The sequence below is a fragment of the Xyrauchen texanus genome, chromosome 2, assembly GCF_025860055.1.
Source record: "Xyrauchen texanus isolate HMW12.3.18 chromosome 2, RBS_HiC_50CHRs, whole genome shotgun sequence".
In the NCBI taxonomy this organism is placed as follows: Eukaryota; Metazoa; Chordata; class Actinopteri; order Cypriniformes; family Catostomidae; genus Xyrauchen; species Xyrauchen texanus.
In genome coordinates this window covers 48,691,651-48,710,900 of record NC_068277.1, presented here as the reverse complement: position 1 = coordinate 48,710,900, position 19,250 = coordinate 48,691,651, and the positions used below count along the sequence as shown (strand labels likewise).

General features: G+C 37.8%; 1 protein-coding gene across 1 annotated transcript in view; it reads left to right on the top strand.

The window, feature by feature from the left end:
* Positions 1-16,075, top strand: part of LOC127654689 (ras GTPase-activating-like protein IQGAP1) — a 54,236-nt gene extending 38,161 nt beyond the window's left edge. Inside the window, exons 16-37 of the mRNA XM_052141970.1 lie at positions 2,783-2,873; positions 3,025-3,192; positions 3,569-3,711; positions 4,420-4,590; positions 5,524-5,607; positions 5,755-5,826; positions 5,926-5,995; positions 6,641-7,005; positions 7,092-7,255; positions 7,433-7,657; positions 9,396-9,536; positions 9,772-9,856; positions 10,460-10,692; positions 10,780-10,912; positions 11,006-11,108; positions 11,813-11,948; positions 12,033-12,120; positions 12,211-12,420; positions 13,662-13,828; positions 13,991-14,113; positions 14,245-14,353; positions 14,466-16,075. Of these exons, the coding sequence (XP_051997930.1) occupies positions 2,783-2,873; positions 3,025-3,192; positions 3,569-3,711; positions 4,420-4,590; positions 5,524-5,607; positions 5,755-5,826; positions 5,926-5,995; positions 6,641-7,005; positions 7,092-7,255; positions 7,433-7,657; positions 9,396-9,536; positions 9,772-9,856; positions 10,460-10,692; positions 10,780-10,912; positions 11,006-11,108; positions 11,813-11,948; positions 12,033-12,120; positions 12,211-12,420; positions 13,662-13,828; positions 13,991-14,113; positions 14,245-14,353; positions 14,466-14,579 (3,195 nt within the window). The 3' untranslated portion in view covers positions 14,580-16,075. The remainder of the gene's footprint in view (positions 1-2,782; positions 2,874-3,024; positions 3,193-3,568; positions 3,712-4,419; positions 4,591-5,523; positions 5,608-5,754; positions 5,827-5,925; positions 5,996-6,640; positions 7,006-7,091; positions 7,256-7,432; positions 7,658-9,395; positions 9,537-9,771; positions 9,857-10,459; positions 10,693-10,779; positions 10,913-11,005; positions 11,109-11,812; positions 11,949-12,032; positions 12,121-12,210; positions 12,421-13,661; positions 13,829-13,990; positions 14,114-14,244; positions 14,354-14,465) is intronic.
* Positions 16,076-19,250: the final 3,175 nt, after the last annotated feature.

Below are 19,250 nucleotides of genomic sequence, written 5' to 3'. Positions count from 1 at the left end.
ATTCTGTATTTTATTGTTGTGTTTGTCTGTCTTGTGGATGGAATCAATTAAAACTGTTCAAAATAAATAAATATAAACAAGGAATTTACGAAGATGCATAGTATGTTACGTGGCAGGAAAAATACAAAGTGAGTGTGCAGAGTGTCACAGAGTATAACTATAGTATAAGAGTCTTATGAGATAAGTGAAGGTAGGCATGTCCATGTTGAAGACTCTGATGGCCTGAGGGAAGAAGCTCCTCCTATGCCTCTTAGTTTTGGCCATCAGACTGCAGAAGTGCTTGCCAGATCACAGCAGGCTGAACAGACTATTACCGGGGTGGATGGAGTCCTTGATGATTTTAACTGCTCTGTTACTGCATCGCATGGTGTAAATGTCTTGAACAGAGGGTAATGCAGTCCCGGAGATGCACTCAGCTAAGCGCACCATTCTCTGCAGGATTTTGTTATCCTGGTTGTAGCAGTTACCGTACCACACTGAGATGCACGGAGTCAGTATGCTCTCTATAGCCCTAGTATAGAACGTTTTTATGATCACTGGATAGACCCTGAATTTCCTCAGTTGGTACAACCGTTGTCTAGCTTTGTTCACCTGAGCTTGAGTGAGATGAGTCCAGGTCAGGTCCTCAGAAATGTGTACTCCCAAGGTACTTGAAACTATTCACCCTCTCCACAGGTATCCCGCCAATCTTGAGAGGGGGGTGTAGGTCCTCTGCTGCCTCTTCCTGAAGTCCACAACCAACTTCTTGGTTTTGGTGGCATTCCGAGTGAGGCAGTTAGCCTGGCACCATGATGTCAGTCTCTCTACCTCATCAAAATAGATGGCCTCATTGTTGTTAGAAATGAGGCCCCATAACCACTGTCTTCAGGAAACGTAATGATAGAAGTGGAGCTGCGAGAGGACACACAGTCATATATGTAGAGAGACTAGAGAAGAGGGCTCAGGACAAAACCCTGTGGGGCTCCCGTGATCAGGATGATGGAGTTGGAGAGAGGGGTTTGGAAAATGGGGTGTGGCTAATCCAACAGATCAATTTGTGGAAATTCTAGAAAGGCTAAAAAGAAAACTTTGGATTGAATAACTGGTCGATCCTCTCTTGAGGTCATTTCAAAGCATTTGTATTGGGTTAAGGTCTGGGCTCTGACTGGGCCACTCCAAAAGATGGATTTGTTTTTTTTTAAGCCATTCTGTAGTGGATTTACATCGATGTTTAGGGTCATTGCTCTACTGCATCACCCAACTTCTACGGATCTTCAGCTGATGCACAGCCACCCTGAAATTATCTGGGAGGATATATTGATTTTGGGAATTAATTTTTCCCTCTGATGGCAAACGATCCAGGTGATTCTTGATCGTAGGTCTTCTGAGATCTCTTTTATGTGAGTCATGGTCTATGTCAGCAGATGCATCTTGTGAATACCAAACTTTAAAAAGAGTGCTTGTTGTTAGTTAAAGTAGCTCTAACCCACACCTCCAATCTCGTTTCATTAACTGGATGCCAGGTTTGCCAATGCCTGACTCTAATTAGCTTTTATTGGCATCATTAGTCTGAAGATTCACATACTTTTTTTTTAACCTACACTGTGAATGATGTATTCAATATGTACAAGAACAATATAATAATTTGTGTGTTGTTCATTATTGTAACTTAGATGAAGATCAAGCCATATTTTAAGAAAACTTTATACATAAATGCAGGTAATTCTATGGGTTCACTTTTTCTTGCCACTGTAAGTACCACTACACTTATTGAAATAGGTTAGCTCTGTTTGTTCTTGTTTTTGACTATAAGTGTTTATATAGCTTTAGCAGTTCCTACTGCCTGACTTACTGTCTATCATTTATACAGTATTTGTTGGTATAAAACGGTGTTTATGTAAAGATATCTGAGGTGTTTTTCCATCCAGGTCATACATTTACATTTATTAATTTAGCAGACGCTTTTATCCAAAGTGACAGCAAAAACGATTTGAATGGAGTAAATAAAGGAATGGAATGAGCTTTATTCATTTTTATTTATTTTTTCATGAAAAAATTATTGATAGGATGCATTAATAGGATTGTGTCAAGTGCTCACAAAGGTTAACACTTTACAATAAGTTTCCATTCATTAACATGAGTTAATGCATTAGGTATCATGAATTAACCATAAACAATATATTTTATAGCAGTTATTAATCTTTGTGAATGTTAGTTAATAAAAATACAATTGTTAGTTTGTGTTAGTTCATAGTGCATTATCTAATGGTAACATATACAACTTTTGATTTTTACAATGAATATGTTTAAATTAACGTTAATCAAGATTAATAAATGCTGTAAAATTATTGTTTATGCAGGTTAACTAATGATGCTTACTAATGTTAACAAATGGATCCTTATTTTAAAGTGTTACCCACAAAAGAGATACAAAAAAAATACAATAGTTTACCTGTTGACAGTTTAAACATGTTGGTTAATGGAATTAATGTACTGCATCATATCTCATAGGTGTGACTGACACCTATTGCCCATATTAGTATTATCCTTAAAAACTCAAAATCTAGTCAGTTTGAGTCAGTTCTACTCTTGTTAGTTTGAGTTGCCAAAGTGGGTAGACATAACAACATTGGTGAGTTTTGGATAGTCTTATCGGTTTTTCCAAGCAATTGCAGATAGAGTTGGTGTTTAAAAATGACATTTTTCAAATCTGTTTGGTGCTATTGACACAGAATGAAACGGGTCAGCTTTAAATTCTGTTTAATGGGTTAATGACTTCTTGTCAATGTAAATGTATTTCCAGGAGTGTGGAGATCCTTCTGCAGTACTTTGGCTAGATGAGATCCAGGATGCCATTCTGAGAGCCAACAAGGACTCAGAAGAAGCTTTGCAGTGTAATAATTCTCATTTAAATTTAACTTCTCTCTACTTGTGTGTGTATTCAGTCTGTATCTCTCAACTTTAATTAAAGATTTGAAGGAGGATTATTCTTTTGTTTAAATCACCCCAGTTTTTCAAAGGAGTGATCTTCTTGCCTTCCTTTAGTCTCTCGGGCGATCCAGTCCATTAATGAGGCTGTGGATAACAGGGACGCTTCTAAGACGCTGGCAGCTCTGCGCTCACCTGCTGCTGGTCTGTATGGAGTCACCCCAGAATGTGCTCAGACATACCAGGATGACCTGTACAAAATCAAGGAGGACAAGAAAAAGGAAGGTGAGAGTGGGTTTTTGTTTAGCTGTTTCTGGAACTTGCTATGATAGTTGGTACAAATATATATGCTGTGTATGTGTATATAAATAAAAAGTGCTGCAAGTGATTTTTAGCCATTTTACTAACATCCTTAGTGGAGAAGCCACTGAATTAGACACACCCTTTCTCCAAAACCCCACTTTCTAAAGACACTGTCAGCAAAATTAATGTGAGCAAACGCTAACACATAAATGTTTTGAGATGTGGGAAGAGAGAAAAAAGCCACTCTCCCAACTTTTTCCTTGGGTGTGTAACCTCTTAAGACACCTATTTGAGTGATATGTCAGATATTAGGAGCATTATATGCATGGTAATAGAGTAATAGAGTGAGTTTTTATAGGGGAAAATGGCAGTGAATGGATGAAGCACTGGGTGAAGGGAGGACACAACTACTACTATAACCTGAAGACTGGACAAGGCACCTGGGATGAGTCTGCAGACTTTGTTCCAAACAACACTCAACTCAACAAGGAGGAAATACAGGTTGACCTTCATGGGATTCTTTGTTACAGCTGAACAATATTTTCCTGTCCTCAGCTGTTAGGTATTATCTCTTAAAGGGATAGTTCATCCAAAAATGCAATTTTCTTTATCATTTAATCACCACCATGCCATCCCAGATGTGTATGACTTTCTTTCTTAGGTAGAACACAAATATGTTTAAAAGAATATTTCAGCTCTAAGTCTTTTCGATGCAACTGAATGGTGACCAGACATTTAAAACACCAAAAATCACATAAAAACTGCATAAAAGTAATCCACACGACTCCAGTGGTTAAATCCATATCTTCAGAAACAATATAATAGTGGGTGAGAAATTGACCTGTTTCTCACCCACTCTTATCATATCGCTTCTGAAGATATGGATTTAACCATTGAAGTCGTGTGGATTACTTTATGCAGTTTTTATGTGATTTTTGGACCTTCATAGGTCTGGTCACCATTCGCTTGCATTGTAATGATCTACAGAACTGAAATATTCTTCTAAAAATCTTTGTTTGTGTTCTGCAGAAGAAAGAAAATCATGAATACATTATGAGAGAATTTTAATTGTTTGGTGAACTATCCCTTTAAGGGATAAAATATGAATGCAAGTTATTGAAGATTTATTTTCTACTGCTGCTGGAAAGAATATATTTTTTTAAATAATTTAACACCTCTTAAATCAACAATGTCTGTGTGTCTTTGTAGTCTGTTGTATCAGGAGTAACAACGGCATATAACAGAGAACAGCTGTGGTTGGCCAACGAGAGTTTGATCGCCAAGCTTCAGGCGCGTTGCCGTGGTTTTCTGGTGCGGCGTGGAATGAAAGAACGTCTTGGGTTCTTGGAGTCTCAGGAGCCATCTGTAAAATGCATACAGGTCATTCTCCTCTTCCTTCATCCTATTAGTGCCAGACAAAACTTTAAAGGACATCACTGTAAATTAAAACTATATTAACTTTTTTTTTTAAAGAGATATTCACCCAAAAATCATTTACTTACCCTCATGCCATGCCAGATGTGTATAAAGATTTTTTTTCTTCTGCAGAACACAAATGAAGATTTTTAGGAGAATATTTCAGCTCTGTTGGTAGTTTCAATGCAAGTGAATGGTGACCAGAACTTTTGTAGCTCAAAAAATCACATAAAGGCAGCATAAAAGTAATCTGTCAGACTCCTGTGGTTAAATCATATCTTCAGTAGCGAAATGATAGATGTGGGTGAGAAACTATAAATGTCTACACTTTCACACTCTTTCACATTCTGAAAGTGAAAGTAGAGCTTTATAGTAAAAAAAAAAAAAGTTTAAATATTGATCTGTTTCTCACCCAAAGTGATTGCATCGCTTCAAATGACATACTGTATATTAAACCACTGGAGTCGTATGGATTACTTTTATGTGGCCTTTGTGATTTTTGGAGCTTTAAAGGTTTGGTCATCATTCACTTATATTGAAAGGACCTACAGAGCTGCAATATTCTTCCAAAACCCTCATTAGAGTTTAGAAGAAGAAAAAAAGTTATACTCTTTGGATGGCATGAAAGTATGTAAATAATTAGATAACTTACATTTTTGGGTGAACTTTCCCTTTAAGGCTGTGCTGTTCTTGGAAAACTAAACATTCCCTGCTGAAAAAATGCTTATACCAGTGTAAGGGGGTCAAGCTGGTTTTTGAAACATGGTAGCTGGTTTGTTCCTGGTCTAATGTATGCTCGGATAGTTTTAACCATGTCGAAACCTATCTACAAACTATCTACACCAGCTTGGATCAGCTATTGACCGTTAATGCCCTGCATTAATGTTTGCCTTTTAGGCTCACTGGAAAGGCTTTAAGGAGAGAAAAAAGTACAAAGACAGAAAGCAGTACCTGAAGGATCATACAGATGATGCTGTCAAGGTAAGACGATGATCAGCAGCTGCAACAGAAGTTCTAATGGAATGAAACAACATCTCAGAGCAGCTCTGAGTACATCATATCTCAGTTGGCATGTTTATTTTGATTCGACTTTATGTGAGTAAATATTTGAATGCCTTTTATCTGTAGATTCAATCAATGGTCAGGATGCAGCAAGCTCGCAAAAAATACAGAGATCGTTTGAAATACTTCAAAGACCATGTGAGTATTGTTTAAATGCTTGCAGTATAATTTATATTAATTGCACAGTTGTTTGGTCAGGATGTATATAATGTTCTCCCTCCAATTTTCTGATATTAGATAAATGATGTGGTGAAAATTCAGGCATTTATTCGAGCCAACAAAGCAAGAGATGACTACAAAACGCTCAGTAAGCATTTACCCTCTTTCATATACTCCAATATTGGCATTTGCTGTGTCTCAACTGAAGCCGATTGTATTTCATATTCTCTTTTACTGAGAACATGCCTCAAAAATTGTACGATTATTCTTCCTCCTCCCACTTCAATAGACACCAAATAAAAACAACTACTTCTATAGAAGACCCAATAAATGATTTGACAACAATTGAACAGCCCCTAAGACAACCTCATGTGGGCGACTTTAAGGGCCACCAGTTGAATAGGCTTGTCGTATGAAAACAGGATGTTTGAGAGAGATTTTTTTTCTTTTTAAATAGCTTTTAGGTTACATCACAGCCATAAAGCATGATTTGTTGTTGGTCCATGACAGGGGTTTTAACAGGAGTTTCTCATTCTAGAGAGCTATTATCTGGACAACAATTTGAGTTCAGTATGAGTCACCAATATATATAGATTTTTTTTTTTTCCTTGAAGAGAAAGACCATTTCAAATGTGTATATCTGCTATAAGTTAAACATTTCAACCAGTGTAGGTGTACACTTACACATAGATGGACTTAAAGCTAATAGACATGTACTAAAAGCCACAAATATCATGTGGTCCACCCTTTATTTTTGATGCCCAATTATGAGACCATTCCCCATTTTTAACAGTCAACGCAGATGACCCTCCAATGGCAGTCGTTCGTAAGTTTGTTCACCTGCTGGATCACAGCGACCAGGACTTCCAGGAGGAGCTGGAGCTGATGCGGCTCAGAGAGGAGGTGATCACCAACATCCGCTCCAACCAACAGCTGGAGAATGATCTTAATCTGATGGACATTAAGATTGGCCTACTAGTGAAGAACAAGATCACCCTTCAGGAGGTGGTCTCTCACAGCAAGAAGCTCACCAAGAAGAACAAGGGTGAACTGTCCAACCTCATGATGATGAACAAGCAGAGAGGAGGCCTGAAGGCTCTCAGTAAAGAGAAGAGAGATAAGCTGGAGGCATATCAGTTCCTCTTCTATGTCTTGCAGGTAAGACTTACCAAGTCTAGTTAAGAGGCTACATCAAAGTTTCTAACGAACATTGGATTATGTTTTGCTCTCTGTGTTTTCCATAGACCAATCCCACCTATCTGGCCAAGCTGATCTTTCAGATGCCACAGAACAAGTCGACCAAATTCATGGATTCTGTGATTTTCACATTGTATAATTATGCTTCCAATCAGCGTGAAGAGTACCTCTTGCTCAATCTTTTCAAAACTGCCCTACAAGAAGAAATCAAGTAGGAACTGATTGCTACATTATGCTCTATATCCTTTATACTCACTATTGTTTGTATTTTATCAACAATAGTTATGGACCGATAAGTATTGGTTCTAGAAACTGTATTTATCAAGATTATGATGGAATACATTGCATTCCTATAAACCTCTTGGTGATATTTGTCTTGTAAAAACAGATCAAAAGTGGATCAAATCCAGGAGATCGTAACAGGAAACCCGACAGTCATTAAGATGGTGGTGAGCTTTAACAGGGGTGCCCGTGGTCAGAATGCCCTCAGGCAGATACTGGCTCCTGTCGTGAAGGAAATCATGGATGACAAGACACTTAACATCAAAACTGACCCTGTCGACATATACAAGAGCTGGGTGAACCAGATGGAGAGTCAAACAGGAGAGGCCAGGTGAGAATATTGACACATTAAAACCTATGTTCCTCAAAGAGGAAACACTATTTCCGTTATTGATTTGTTTTGTTTTTTTGCCCATTTTCTTTGGGGCAAAATCTTCAGACTTCTGTGGAATGGATTTAAACATGTTAAAATGTGTTAAACAGAAATAAGAGTTAGCCAAATTACCCAAAATATAAAACAAGTAACCATTTAAGCTCAAAAGGTGTTTTTAAAGATTTCCTGTTTCAGTGGCATGTCCAAATTAAATAATTATAACTCTACAAAATATCAAAGAGGATCAATTGTTTGGTATCATTTAAAAGAAAACTTTTCAAATTTTGTAATGATATAGATTGATAAATTATGAGACGCTCTGCCTAAGAAGATATTGGGAGATATTTTAACATTAAATATCTCAGGGTGTAAATACGGTAGCTCCAAATAACAGCTTTTGTTTTGTTCCCAATCATGTCACCTGTAACTTTGTGTTGATACGACAAAACAATCAAAAGCTATAGCATTACAAAAATAATTTATCCTATTGTCCAAAAACATCTCCCAAGTGTCCAAAAGCCTCTCCAAACAAATAAAACGTAATAATTGTACATATGAACTTGTTACCCATGCAAATACAACAACTAAATATATGCGCTCTCTCTCCAAAGCATGCAGGTATGAGTAATGAAATCAGATTCAGTTCCATTCTGTGTCATTTGAGTCATCATTTAGTCTGTTGCTGCATCCCAATTCGCCTACTTTTACTACACCCTCAAAGTGTGCACTGTTTTTGTGATGAAATGTGTGTACATTTTAGTTTGTATCAAAAAAGTGTGCAAGTACTTGGACACACTATCACATCATTAAAACGTGCCTTGAAACAAAGACCCTTCTGTCACATTGTTATGTGTATCCTGACACCGTCCACCAACCTGTCAATCTTCCTATTACAGTTATCACGACATGCACGTTCTTGATGTTATTTCATTCACCATTCTTCTTTGCATTTCATTTGCAGTCCCTATAATGATTCCTACCTTATTGGAGAAGAAACAGCGCATCGTTGAATATCTGTCAAGGGGTGTTTCCTGTGGAGAGCTACTGATGTTTTGATATAATATTGCACGTAGTAAAGTGTAGTTAATGCAAATCAAACTTGTCTCTTTTCCTATCGTGTGATGTTTACAGTGTGTTGCAGGTTAAATACTAAATAACTGATTTTGAATCAGACCTCCACTATATTTCAGTGATACAATAAAGGACAAAAATAAAATGAGAACAGACAGTTGTGTTCATTTGGTTTACTTTCTGTTTTCAAGTATGACAATTCTTAAGCGAACGGTCAAACTCCTCTTCTGTTAAGCAAGAAATTGTGTGCATCTCGGGTACTTTTTAAGGTGGATAGGGTCCAGATTGGGAAGCAGAGTGTCATGTACTTGGCGCCATCTCCTGGTGGCTGATTATGTTGTGTGTTATAAGCAATACCTATTTACATGTATGTAAAAGACATGTACTTAACTATTGCTCACTCTATTTATTTTCTGTGAGTAAAGCAAAGCTTTAAAACATGGAGCTTTCTGCAGAGTTCTGCGGACACATTCCGTGTGGGCCTGGTTATTGGAAAGTTTTCTGTTAATTAAATACATGTGAATAAATACAAATCATAATGCAAAAGTAAAATGTATTGCTAGCTGACATTTCAGGGCTTCTTCTTGAATAATCTTGAACTTTCCATCCGATTCCTGCTTTTCAGCAAATTGCCGTATGATGTGACGCCAGAGCAAGCAATGAGTCACGAGGAGGTTCGAACCCGCCTGGAAGCCTCCATCAAGAATATGAGGACGGTCACAGACAAATTCCTCTCGGCTATAATTGTTTCTGTGGATAAAATCCCGTGAGTTCACACACCTGCGTTTGCTGGGTGACATTTCCCTTGTGGGTTAAGAAAGTCTTTGTCTTCATCGTTTGCACCCATTTCTTTATGCGGCAACCATAAATCATTCTTCAATATATGAAAATGACTCTTGGCAGGCCTATGTTTGAATATTAAAATAGAGGTCGGTTACATGAGCCGCTCCTTTGTTCCTGTATGCAAGTCTGTTTATTTGACTAAATGTGCTCCCTTGTAGATATGGCATGCGCTTCACTGCCAAGACTCTTAAGGACACACTTCACGAAAGGTTCCCTGATGCCACAGAGGATGAGCTCTTGAAGGTTTGTGTCATTACAGCTTCTAGAAATCACTCCTACTTTGTTCCATTGCAGAACTTTAAGTCCAGACCAAGATGGCACATATTCAAATGCTTTAGGCACTGTGTTTACCTTTTTGCTAAATGTCACATCGCTAAGCTCCCCACTTGCTGCTTCTACATATTTCAGCTCTGTCCCATTGTGGAATATTGTCGATTGTCCTGAATCCTGAGCATTTCTCTGCTTTTGTGTCTCTTGTTTTTTTGGTGATATTCCAAATGGAATACTACTAGTTTCCATCTCTTTCTCTTTTTTTCCTGGAAAGATTCCTCCACTCTCTCTTTTTCTCTATGCCATGGCTCCAGCTCTCTTCTTGGCCCTTGCTTATATCCCTTTCAAGAGGTTTCTGATTTTTGATGAGCTACCAGCCTAGGTAAGTCACTCCTTTTTCACTCTACTTTCATTCCTTCTCTTTTTCTTTATATTTTTATTTCACCCCCCAGCAGCAGATGATCAAATAAAGGATAGAAAAGTGCACAATAAGATTTTTAGCTGTGGATTTGAAAGTTGCACAGATGTTGTGTTGGCCTGAAGCACAGACTAAACACATTCTGACTGTCTTTTAAGATTGTAGGCAACCTGCTGTATTACCGCTACATGAATCCTGCCATTGTGGCTCCTGATGCCTTTGATATCATCGACCTATCGGCTGGAGGCCAGCTGACCACGGAGCAGAGACGAAACCTGGGATCCATCGCCAAAATGCTGCAGCATGCCGCCTCCAACAAGATGTTCCTCGGAGACAACGCTCATCTGAACCCCATTAACGAATACCTCTCCAACTCATACCAGAAATTTAGGTACAAGTGACATGAGAGTGCCTATTTTTGTTTCTTGACTTACACAAACACAATCCATGCTGATGCAAGATAAATTCTGTCCCTCAGACGGTTCTTTTTGGCCGCTTGTGATGTCCCCTCTTTGGAAGACAAGTTCAATGTGGATCAATACTCTGACCTGGTCACCTTGACCAAGCCTGTGATCTACATTTCCATCGGGGAGATCATCAACACTCACACGGTAACCTTCTGAGGCTTGCTGTAGACATCACACACAATGCAGCAGTATAGCTGGTTTTCAGGATTAAATATGTTGCCGTCTTATCTTCTTCAGCTTTTGCTGGATCACCAGGATGCTATTGCACCAGACCACAATGACCCCATCCATGAGTTGCTAGATGACCTGGGAGAAGTGCCTACCATAGAGTCTTTAATAGGTGAGCATTTGCTTTCATTTCAAAGGATTGTGAAGTCCTACAGCAGGGGGTTTATGAAGGTTATATGACATTTAGGATTTTCTGGGCTGTTTTCGTTAACATCAGTAAATGCAATCGTTAACATGAAATAATAAGGTACAATACTTTTTCAAATCCCAGGGTGTGCTGAGTGACTCCAGACAGGTCTCTTAAGCAGCCAAATTGGTCCGGTTAATAGGGAGGGTAGAGTCACATGGGGTAACCTCCGCGTGGTCGCTATAATGTGCTTCGCTCTTGGTGGGGCACGTGACAAGTTGTGCGTGGGTGTCTCCACAAGCTTTTTTATGTCTCCGCGGTAACGCGGTAAGCCACATGATAAAAGGCGCGGGTTGACGGTCTCAGAGATCCGTCTTTCGCCACCCGAATTGAGGCGATCACTACACCACCACGAGGACTTGGAGTGCAAGTAAATACATATGTCAAGAAATACAATGCCACAAATACTTCAGATTGAGCTTAACTTTCTTAAAAAAAAAAATACACATTCTATATATACTGTAGATATATATTTAAAAATTATTTCTAAATGTGAGACATTAATGATCTGTTAAGCATTCTAGAAGGTTAGAAAGTTCATACGTTTTACTATGAAAATCTTGCTTTTTAATATTGGTGTTGAATGATGATCTACAGTGTCAGAGTAATGGACTGTCATTCTCTCTCAGGTGAGAGCCCACTTCCACCTGATGATCCCAATAAGGAAATGATGGGTAAGACAGAAGTTTCTCTCACACTCACCAACAAGTTTGATGTTCCTGATGAGGCCAATGCTGAAATGGATGCCAAGACTCTCCTCCTCAAGTAAGGATAATCCTTCACTCAATGTGCAAACTGTTTTATTACTATTTCTGCATAAATCTTTGACCATTCATTTGTATTATTTAGCACTAAGAGGCTTATAGTCGATGTGATCAGGTTCCAGCCAGGAGAGACCCTCACTGAGATCTTCGATACTGTTGCTACACCAGAGCAGGTCCTTAAATAGCAGTTGTTTCAGAATAAAAGTGACTTGAATAAAAACAGTGCTGGTTTCATAGAGTTTCTCTGTTTTACTTTGGAATAGGAAGCTGAATACCAGCGTGCGATGCAGCGACGAGCCATTCGTGATGCAAAGACCCCAGAGAAGATGAAGAAAGCCAAACCAGTTGTGGATGACAGCCTTACCTTGCAAGGCAAAAAGGACAAGATCAAGAGCAACCTGCAAAGACTAGGAGAGTTGGGCAAGGTTCACCCTGAGAAGAAATACCAGGATCTTATCAACGACATTGCCAAGGTACCATTCCTATGAACTTTATGACCTCATCCTGGGATTTTCAGACCTATCAGTGGCTCCCACAATGTAATATCCCTTAAATGTGTCTTTTTTTTCAGTAAACATTATTTACATACCTTAGGTCTCATTTGTATGAATTAGTGTTGTCAGTCAATTAAATTGTTTAATTGCGATTAATCGCAAAAGTGCTGAAATTTCTATAAAAATGCATTTGTTTACTTAGAAACATTTTCTAAATCAAAATTTGTGTGGGTTTCAAGCCTTCCACAATATAAAGATAGAAATGCACTGAAATAGCGCCAATTCAAGTAACATTAAACATTTCCCAAAGTCTAAGAGGGAGTTTGACTAATAGAAAGAACTAGTGCCCACATAGGTTGCATATTCATTGCAATGGGCATTAAATCTCTTAAACTCTCATCCTCCACAATATTAATCTGCTGGCAGACTGTGGCTATACGCATTGTTACAGCTATCGTGAAGCTGTGTTCATAATTTGCGTCAGGACATCATTGCTAGCATCAAACGCCATTTTGAACTCCACATGAAAAGCGCTTGCAGACAAAAACATCTCATTCTGCGTTTTGGTGATAGTTAAGACTTGACGTGCTTCTGTGGAAATTAAAATGCACATTACTTGCTTTGTTTTGTACAACAAATATCCTTTAGAGCTCTTTTTTTCCCATCACTGTATCACTGAAACTGAATCACTGCTGTGTATGTTGTGAAGTGTGCGTCAGTGCAATGACATATTGTGGACATATCGCAAAGATTCGGCCCTTCCAACCAGTGTTTATGCTGGTAAATGCTGTATTAATGGTAAATACGTTATTTGTGATAAAAAAAAAAATAACACATTAACGTGTTAATTTTGAGAACTCGTATGAATATAGTACTCATTTGTCTTGTAATAATCAAAGAAATGGATATCCTGTGATAGTACACTTATATAGATGTGAAAAATATGATTTATGGAAGTGGAAATGCATATTGGGACACTCGGATCACTTAACAACCCTATACACTTTTAGTAATCTAGCAACTAGAAAAAAAAATATTTTTAGCAATTTTGGCATTTTTTTTATTGTTACTCTATACATAATAGAAAGGTTGACGAATACTAAAGAAGTGAGGGCATAACTTCAAAAAATTATATAAAGGGGCTGGAATGAGATCCTAGAGTATGTATTTATATATTTTATACTTATACGTCCACTTTTATTTGGTGGTGATGTGCGTAGGATATCCGGAACCAGAGGCGATATCGTCAGAGACGGAAGGCAGAGCTGGTAAAACTTCAGCAGACTAATGCTGGTCTGAACTCCAAGAGCAATTTCTACAATGTGCAGATTGACTACTACAATCAATACATCAAAACATGCATGGACAATTTAGCCACCAAGGGCAAGTGAGTGACAAGTTTTAACAATATTTACTTTGTAGTTTTGCTTTGGTTTATTCATATTTGTATCTCTGATTGGATGATTGCTGTTGAGCTCTTGGCTTCAGGTGGAGAATGGAAAAGAAAAGCAATGGAAATAAAAATTATTTACGTCATTCCTTCACACAGAGTGTCTAAGAAACCTGGAGACAATAAGGCTAAGAAGAGTAAGCAAGTATCGCAGAAGTACACAGCAGCCCGTCTGCATGAAAAGGGAGTGCTCATTGACATTGAGGATTTACAGAAAAATCAGTGAGTTTCAACTTTTCATTGCTTTTGGGTTTATAAATGTATATAATTTATAGGCAATAACCAGTACTTTATGTGTCAATTTTCTCCTGTTTGTCCTTTTTAATAACTTTAATTTACGTCATCTTGTACAGGTATAAGAATGTAATTTTCGAGATCTCCCCATCTGAGGCTGTAGGAGTGTTTGATGTGAAAGCTAAGTTAATGGGAGTCCATTTGGAGACATTAATGCTGGAATACCAGGTGAAAGTTCTTCTAAATCTCCCTAAACATCTCATAATCTAATATCATGTATAGAGGAAGGCGTTGCCTTTTGTTACAATGTTTTATGTTTTTTTTTACTCCATGATTACAGGACCTTCTCCAGTTACAATATGAGGGAGTGGCAGTGATGAAGCTGTTTGATAAAGCTACTGTAAATGTGAACCTTCTCATTTTCCTGCTCAACAAGAAGTTCTATGGCAAATAGAGACTCAGAGAGGGACTTCTCAGACTGTTGTTCACCAAATGAAGCCTACACCACATGCATCTTTACAGTTTAAATGTGTCTTTTCTGCACTACTCTGACTATGCCTGCATACCTTTTGTGCCTTTCTTAAAGGATAGATTCCTTGAATGTACATTACTAAATGCATGGTTCATCACCAACCTTAATGTTCCGGATATATAATGGTTGACTTTCATTTTTATTGAGATTATCAGTGTCCAAAAGGGTGTCATTACTAGTTTGCTTTGATCTTTTGCAAGCTGCACTTGCATGAGCTTTGTGTACTGTATATGTTATATGTAAAATGAACTTTTTTTATTACTTCCTCTAATCTTTGGGAGAAAAGAAATCATTTCTTAGTATCCCTATCCTATAGGAAAGAAAATGAGTGTTATAGCTACATTCCTTCAAATGTTATCGAAATATATTTATTAGAGCAACTTTTGGTTCATTATTTGTAACCCAACAATGAGTAGGTACACTTAACTGACTGGTAAAAAATTATGATAATTGATGATATATATATATATAATTTTTTTCAGACACTGTATGCTGGATGAGTTAACGTCCCACTTATTTTCATAGCCTTGTGTCCATTGTTTTGTCCATTTTTCTTTGTTATACGGTGCTTTAACTTGAATAAACTTTAAGGAAAACATTGGTGGAAAAGCCTTATCATGGCTCATAAATTCCTCCTGTCAGCCAGAAGCACATAGAACATATTTTTAATGTCTAAATCTATCTCATCGGTTTTATAAAATGTATCTAAAGCAAGTTACGTGATACTGCAGTTACAGATTTTGACTAATTGGTAATGATGTTGGTTTGTATGCTTCATTATGTTCAGGAAATCCATTCTACAAAAACGGTTTAAACTGGCATAATTTGATATGCTGGAATTTGTAGTACATGACAAGAAAGGATTCAGCTTTAAAGGAAAAACCTATGTACATTTCTGGTGTTCGGTTCTGATATCTGGTGACAGATTTTCTTTTTAGCTATTGTACCCTTTAAACAAAGTGCCACACTGTTTTCTATGTCAATGTTTCAGAAAGCTGTATTATGCATATTCACATATGCATCTGGAATACTGGAATGCCATATTTGTTTTAAATATGATCTGCAAAGGGGTTCAAATGTCTTAATGTATCATAAAACGTGTATTTTTGCTTATAATACCAGCAAACTGTACAGTACAAGTAGCTCATAAAAATGCTGATCAGAATGATGACATAGGATGCTGAATTTCACTGTCTAATGTTTTACATGACAAAAAGTAATTTCAATTATACCTGAAAGTCTTTGATCTCGTGTATGTTTTTCAAGACACAAAATGCATGCTCACTGTATTGTTTCTTTCATGAACTGCAGATAGCTCTAGCAGTCAGTTGTTAGCTGTTGCACCTTTAAAACTATTAATAAAAAATAAAAACAATTATCACCACAGTGATGGAGAGAATGATGCATACAGTATTGTTTTGAAGCCCAGACACGTTAAGGTATAACTAATTATTATTTGATTTATCTGTACAAGTGGGTATGTTGTATTACTGTTGTTTAAATGGCCGAAATATGACATCACTTTTGAACATTTCAAATGCAGACCTTACATTTATGCATTTGGCAGATGCTTTTATCCAAAGTGACTTCCAGAGCCCTTATCACAGGGACAATCCCCCCAGAGCAACCTGGAGTCAAGTGCCTTGCTCAATGACACCATGGTGGTGGCTGTGGGGATTGAACCAGCAACCTTCTGATTGACAGTTTAGTGCTTTAGCCCACTACGCCACCACCACTCCACACAGGTCCACACAGACCGACCTTTACAAAGGGTATTCAGGTTAGTAAACGTTACTGAAATGTTTAAAGGGATAGTTCACCCCAAAATTTAAATTCAGTCATTGTTTACTTACTCTTGTGTTGTTATAACCTTTTTACACAAAGGAAGAAATTCTGGGAAAAAAAATGTGTGCTCAGTGATGTCATAGAATTGTGGTTTATGGTGACCACCTCTTCAAGCTTCAAACGGACACAAAGTATTATTCAGAAGTCTAATAAATTATTTTATGCGACTCTAAAGTCTTGTTCTGAAGGAATATGACCAGGGTTGGTGAGAAACAAACCAAAATCTGATGTACTTATTAGTCTTGACTGACCGTTGATTTTGTGTGAACAAAAGTTACACGACTAGGCTGACTGACCTTGAATAAAGAAAGCAGTGCAAAGAACTTGAGGCCATGAGTGGTTCTGCACATTCGTTCCACAAAGCAACATTTTCCACTGGCTTACACAAATTTGGTATTTCCCACCGAATTCACATTCAATGATTTCCAATTAGTGGCAGTTGATCCAATTCAAACAAGACAGATTTTTACTTCCTACTACCTATATTGCTGAGATTGTTAAAGATTCACTCAGTAATGTTTTCTTCATTAAAAAAGTTTAACTCCTAAAACATGAATTGTAATTTTGCAATATATGTAGGAAATCATGAGCACTCACATTAAAATGAAGACTCCAGTCACATCAGTAACCTTATAAAAGCTGATTTATTCTACATAAGAGGGTCCCCTCATGGGGTGGCCATGTTGGATTCACATGACCAGCTCAATACTACTCACTTAATCTCAGTAACCGTCCTGTTATTTGACACGTACACTCATTGATTAAAGTTATCATGGCTGACTGTGAATTCTACATTTCTACAATGGCATCTGAAACTGAAAATTATTGATTTTAAATGATACAACATCCAAGCCGCTAGGAGTCAGTGGCAGTGTCCAAGATGACACAAACGCATTTACGTTGAAGCAAATAATTGTGGGTTGAGAGTGCCCAAGAAGGATACACCTCATGCATCCTCTGAATTCGAAGGCTGCATTTGGAATGTCCTAATCGCTTTTGAAAGACTCGATGACGTATGCGGCCTTCAAATGCGACATCCGGAGGACGCATCCCTCCAAACGAGACACAGCCTTTGACTCAGCCACTCACCAAATTGGTCAGAGAGGTTACTTAGTAACTCTTAGCTGTTAACGATGTTAAAATCTTACTCACTATATATATAAAAAAACACACAATAGACTGCATCACTTTACAAATGTATGTAATATATGCCTAAAAATACCATCTAGATAAGCAGCTCTCTAGGTTTTAGACAGCTCAATGTTGACTTAAAAGCAGACATATCATACATTTTGAATTAACCAAACGTATAGGCCTTTATCATGCTTACTCATTCGCTAAGCAGAAGTTTTCACTTGTAATTTCCTCCACAGTTTGTATTAATGGCAGTGCCCATAGCACTGAATAATTATGGTCTATTTATGTACTTAGATATCTATCAATTTCTTCCAAACATTTCTCCCAATTAGCTTTTTCAAGTTTAATTTCTCACCTGTGCCATCTGTGGTCAGTGAGGTAGCAATATTTATCTTGCACCAGACTGGGTAATGATCACTCCCTATACATCCGTCTTGATACACTGTCCAATCACATACTGATGCAATGGTGTTTGATACAAATGTAACATCAAGCACATATTCTTTTCCTGTATTAACATCTATTATTCATATTATTCTTGTCTAGTAACTCCAAACGGAGTCTGGGCAGAGCGAGGCTGGGAAGATAAGTAGTGAGCCTGTGTGCCACACCTGTCTTGTGTTCTGGTGAGGGGCGGCAGGAGTATTTAAAGAGAGGAGACAGTGGCAGACGGGTAGAGAGATGTGTCAGTGTTATGCTGAAAAGCAATATGTGTTGGAGCTGCTAAAAGCAGCTGTGTTGTAGTCTTTAATATACAACAGTTAATTCCGGTCCTCGAATCTGATTGGACAAGAGATGTTCCATGAGTACTGATGGTCTCACACCATCAGCACTCAAACTCTTCACTGTGTGATTCACTCTGCTTGTGTTTGTGTCGTTCTAAACAATAGTATAAGAGCAGTGCATATGTGTTAAGAGCTACTGTATATGTCTCTTTACATTTAATTTTGTTACATTACATATTTTAGCCAGCAGGAGGAGGCAAAAGACAATTTTTGCATACACTATGAGCCAGTTGGTGATGTGAAGTGAGCCAGCATCACTCAATGTTATATTCAACACCACTCTGTAATCGCTTGTATAACTACTACACTACTAAAGCAAAGAAATAGCTTTAAATGGCTTTAAACTAACAACTTCAGAATTAAGGCTCAGAAAATAATGTTCAAAATGGCAAAGGAGATTGTGGTTTCTATAGTGAAAGACACTTGCGCACCAGCGAAATATGGAGGAATACCCCCACTTGGACGCTATTTTTCACAGAGAAAATATCTGATATTGATAGAAAATATTGGATATTGATATAAATAATATGACATTATCTTCAGAAAGCTGACTAACAGACTACAGCATCATCAACATGTGATCGCACATGCTCCATCTCTCTGTCTCTCTCTCTCTACACACACACACACACACACACACACACACACACACACACATGCTTGTTTCTCCAATAACATGTTAGAAACAGCCCAAGCTGTGATACTAGTAGATCTGAAGTTATGTTTTTGAGAGGCTTGGACACATAATTTGTTTTGAACCAGCAATGGCAGATTCTGATCAGTCGCGTAAGAAAGTAGTTCCATGCACAAATGCTCTTTTTATGAC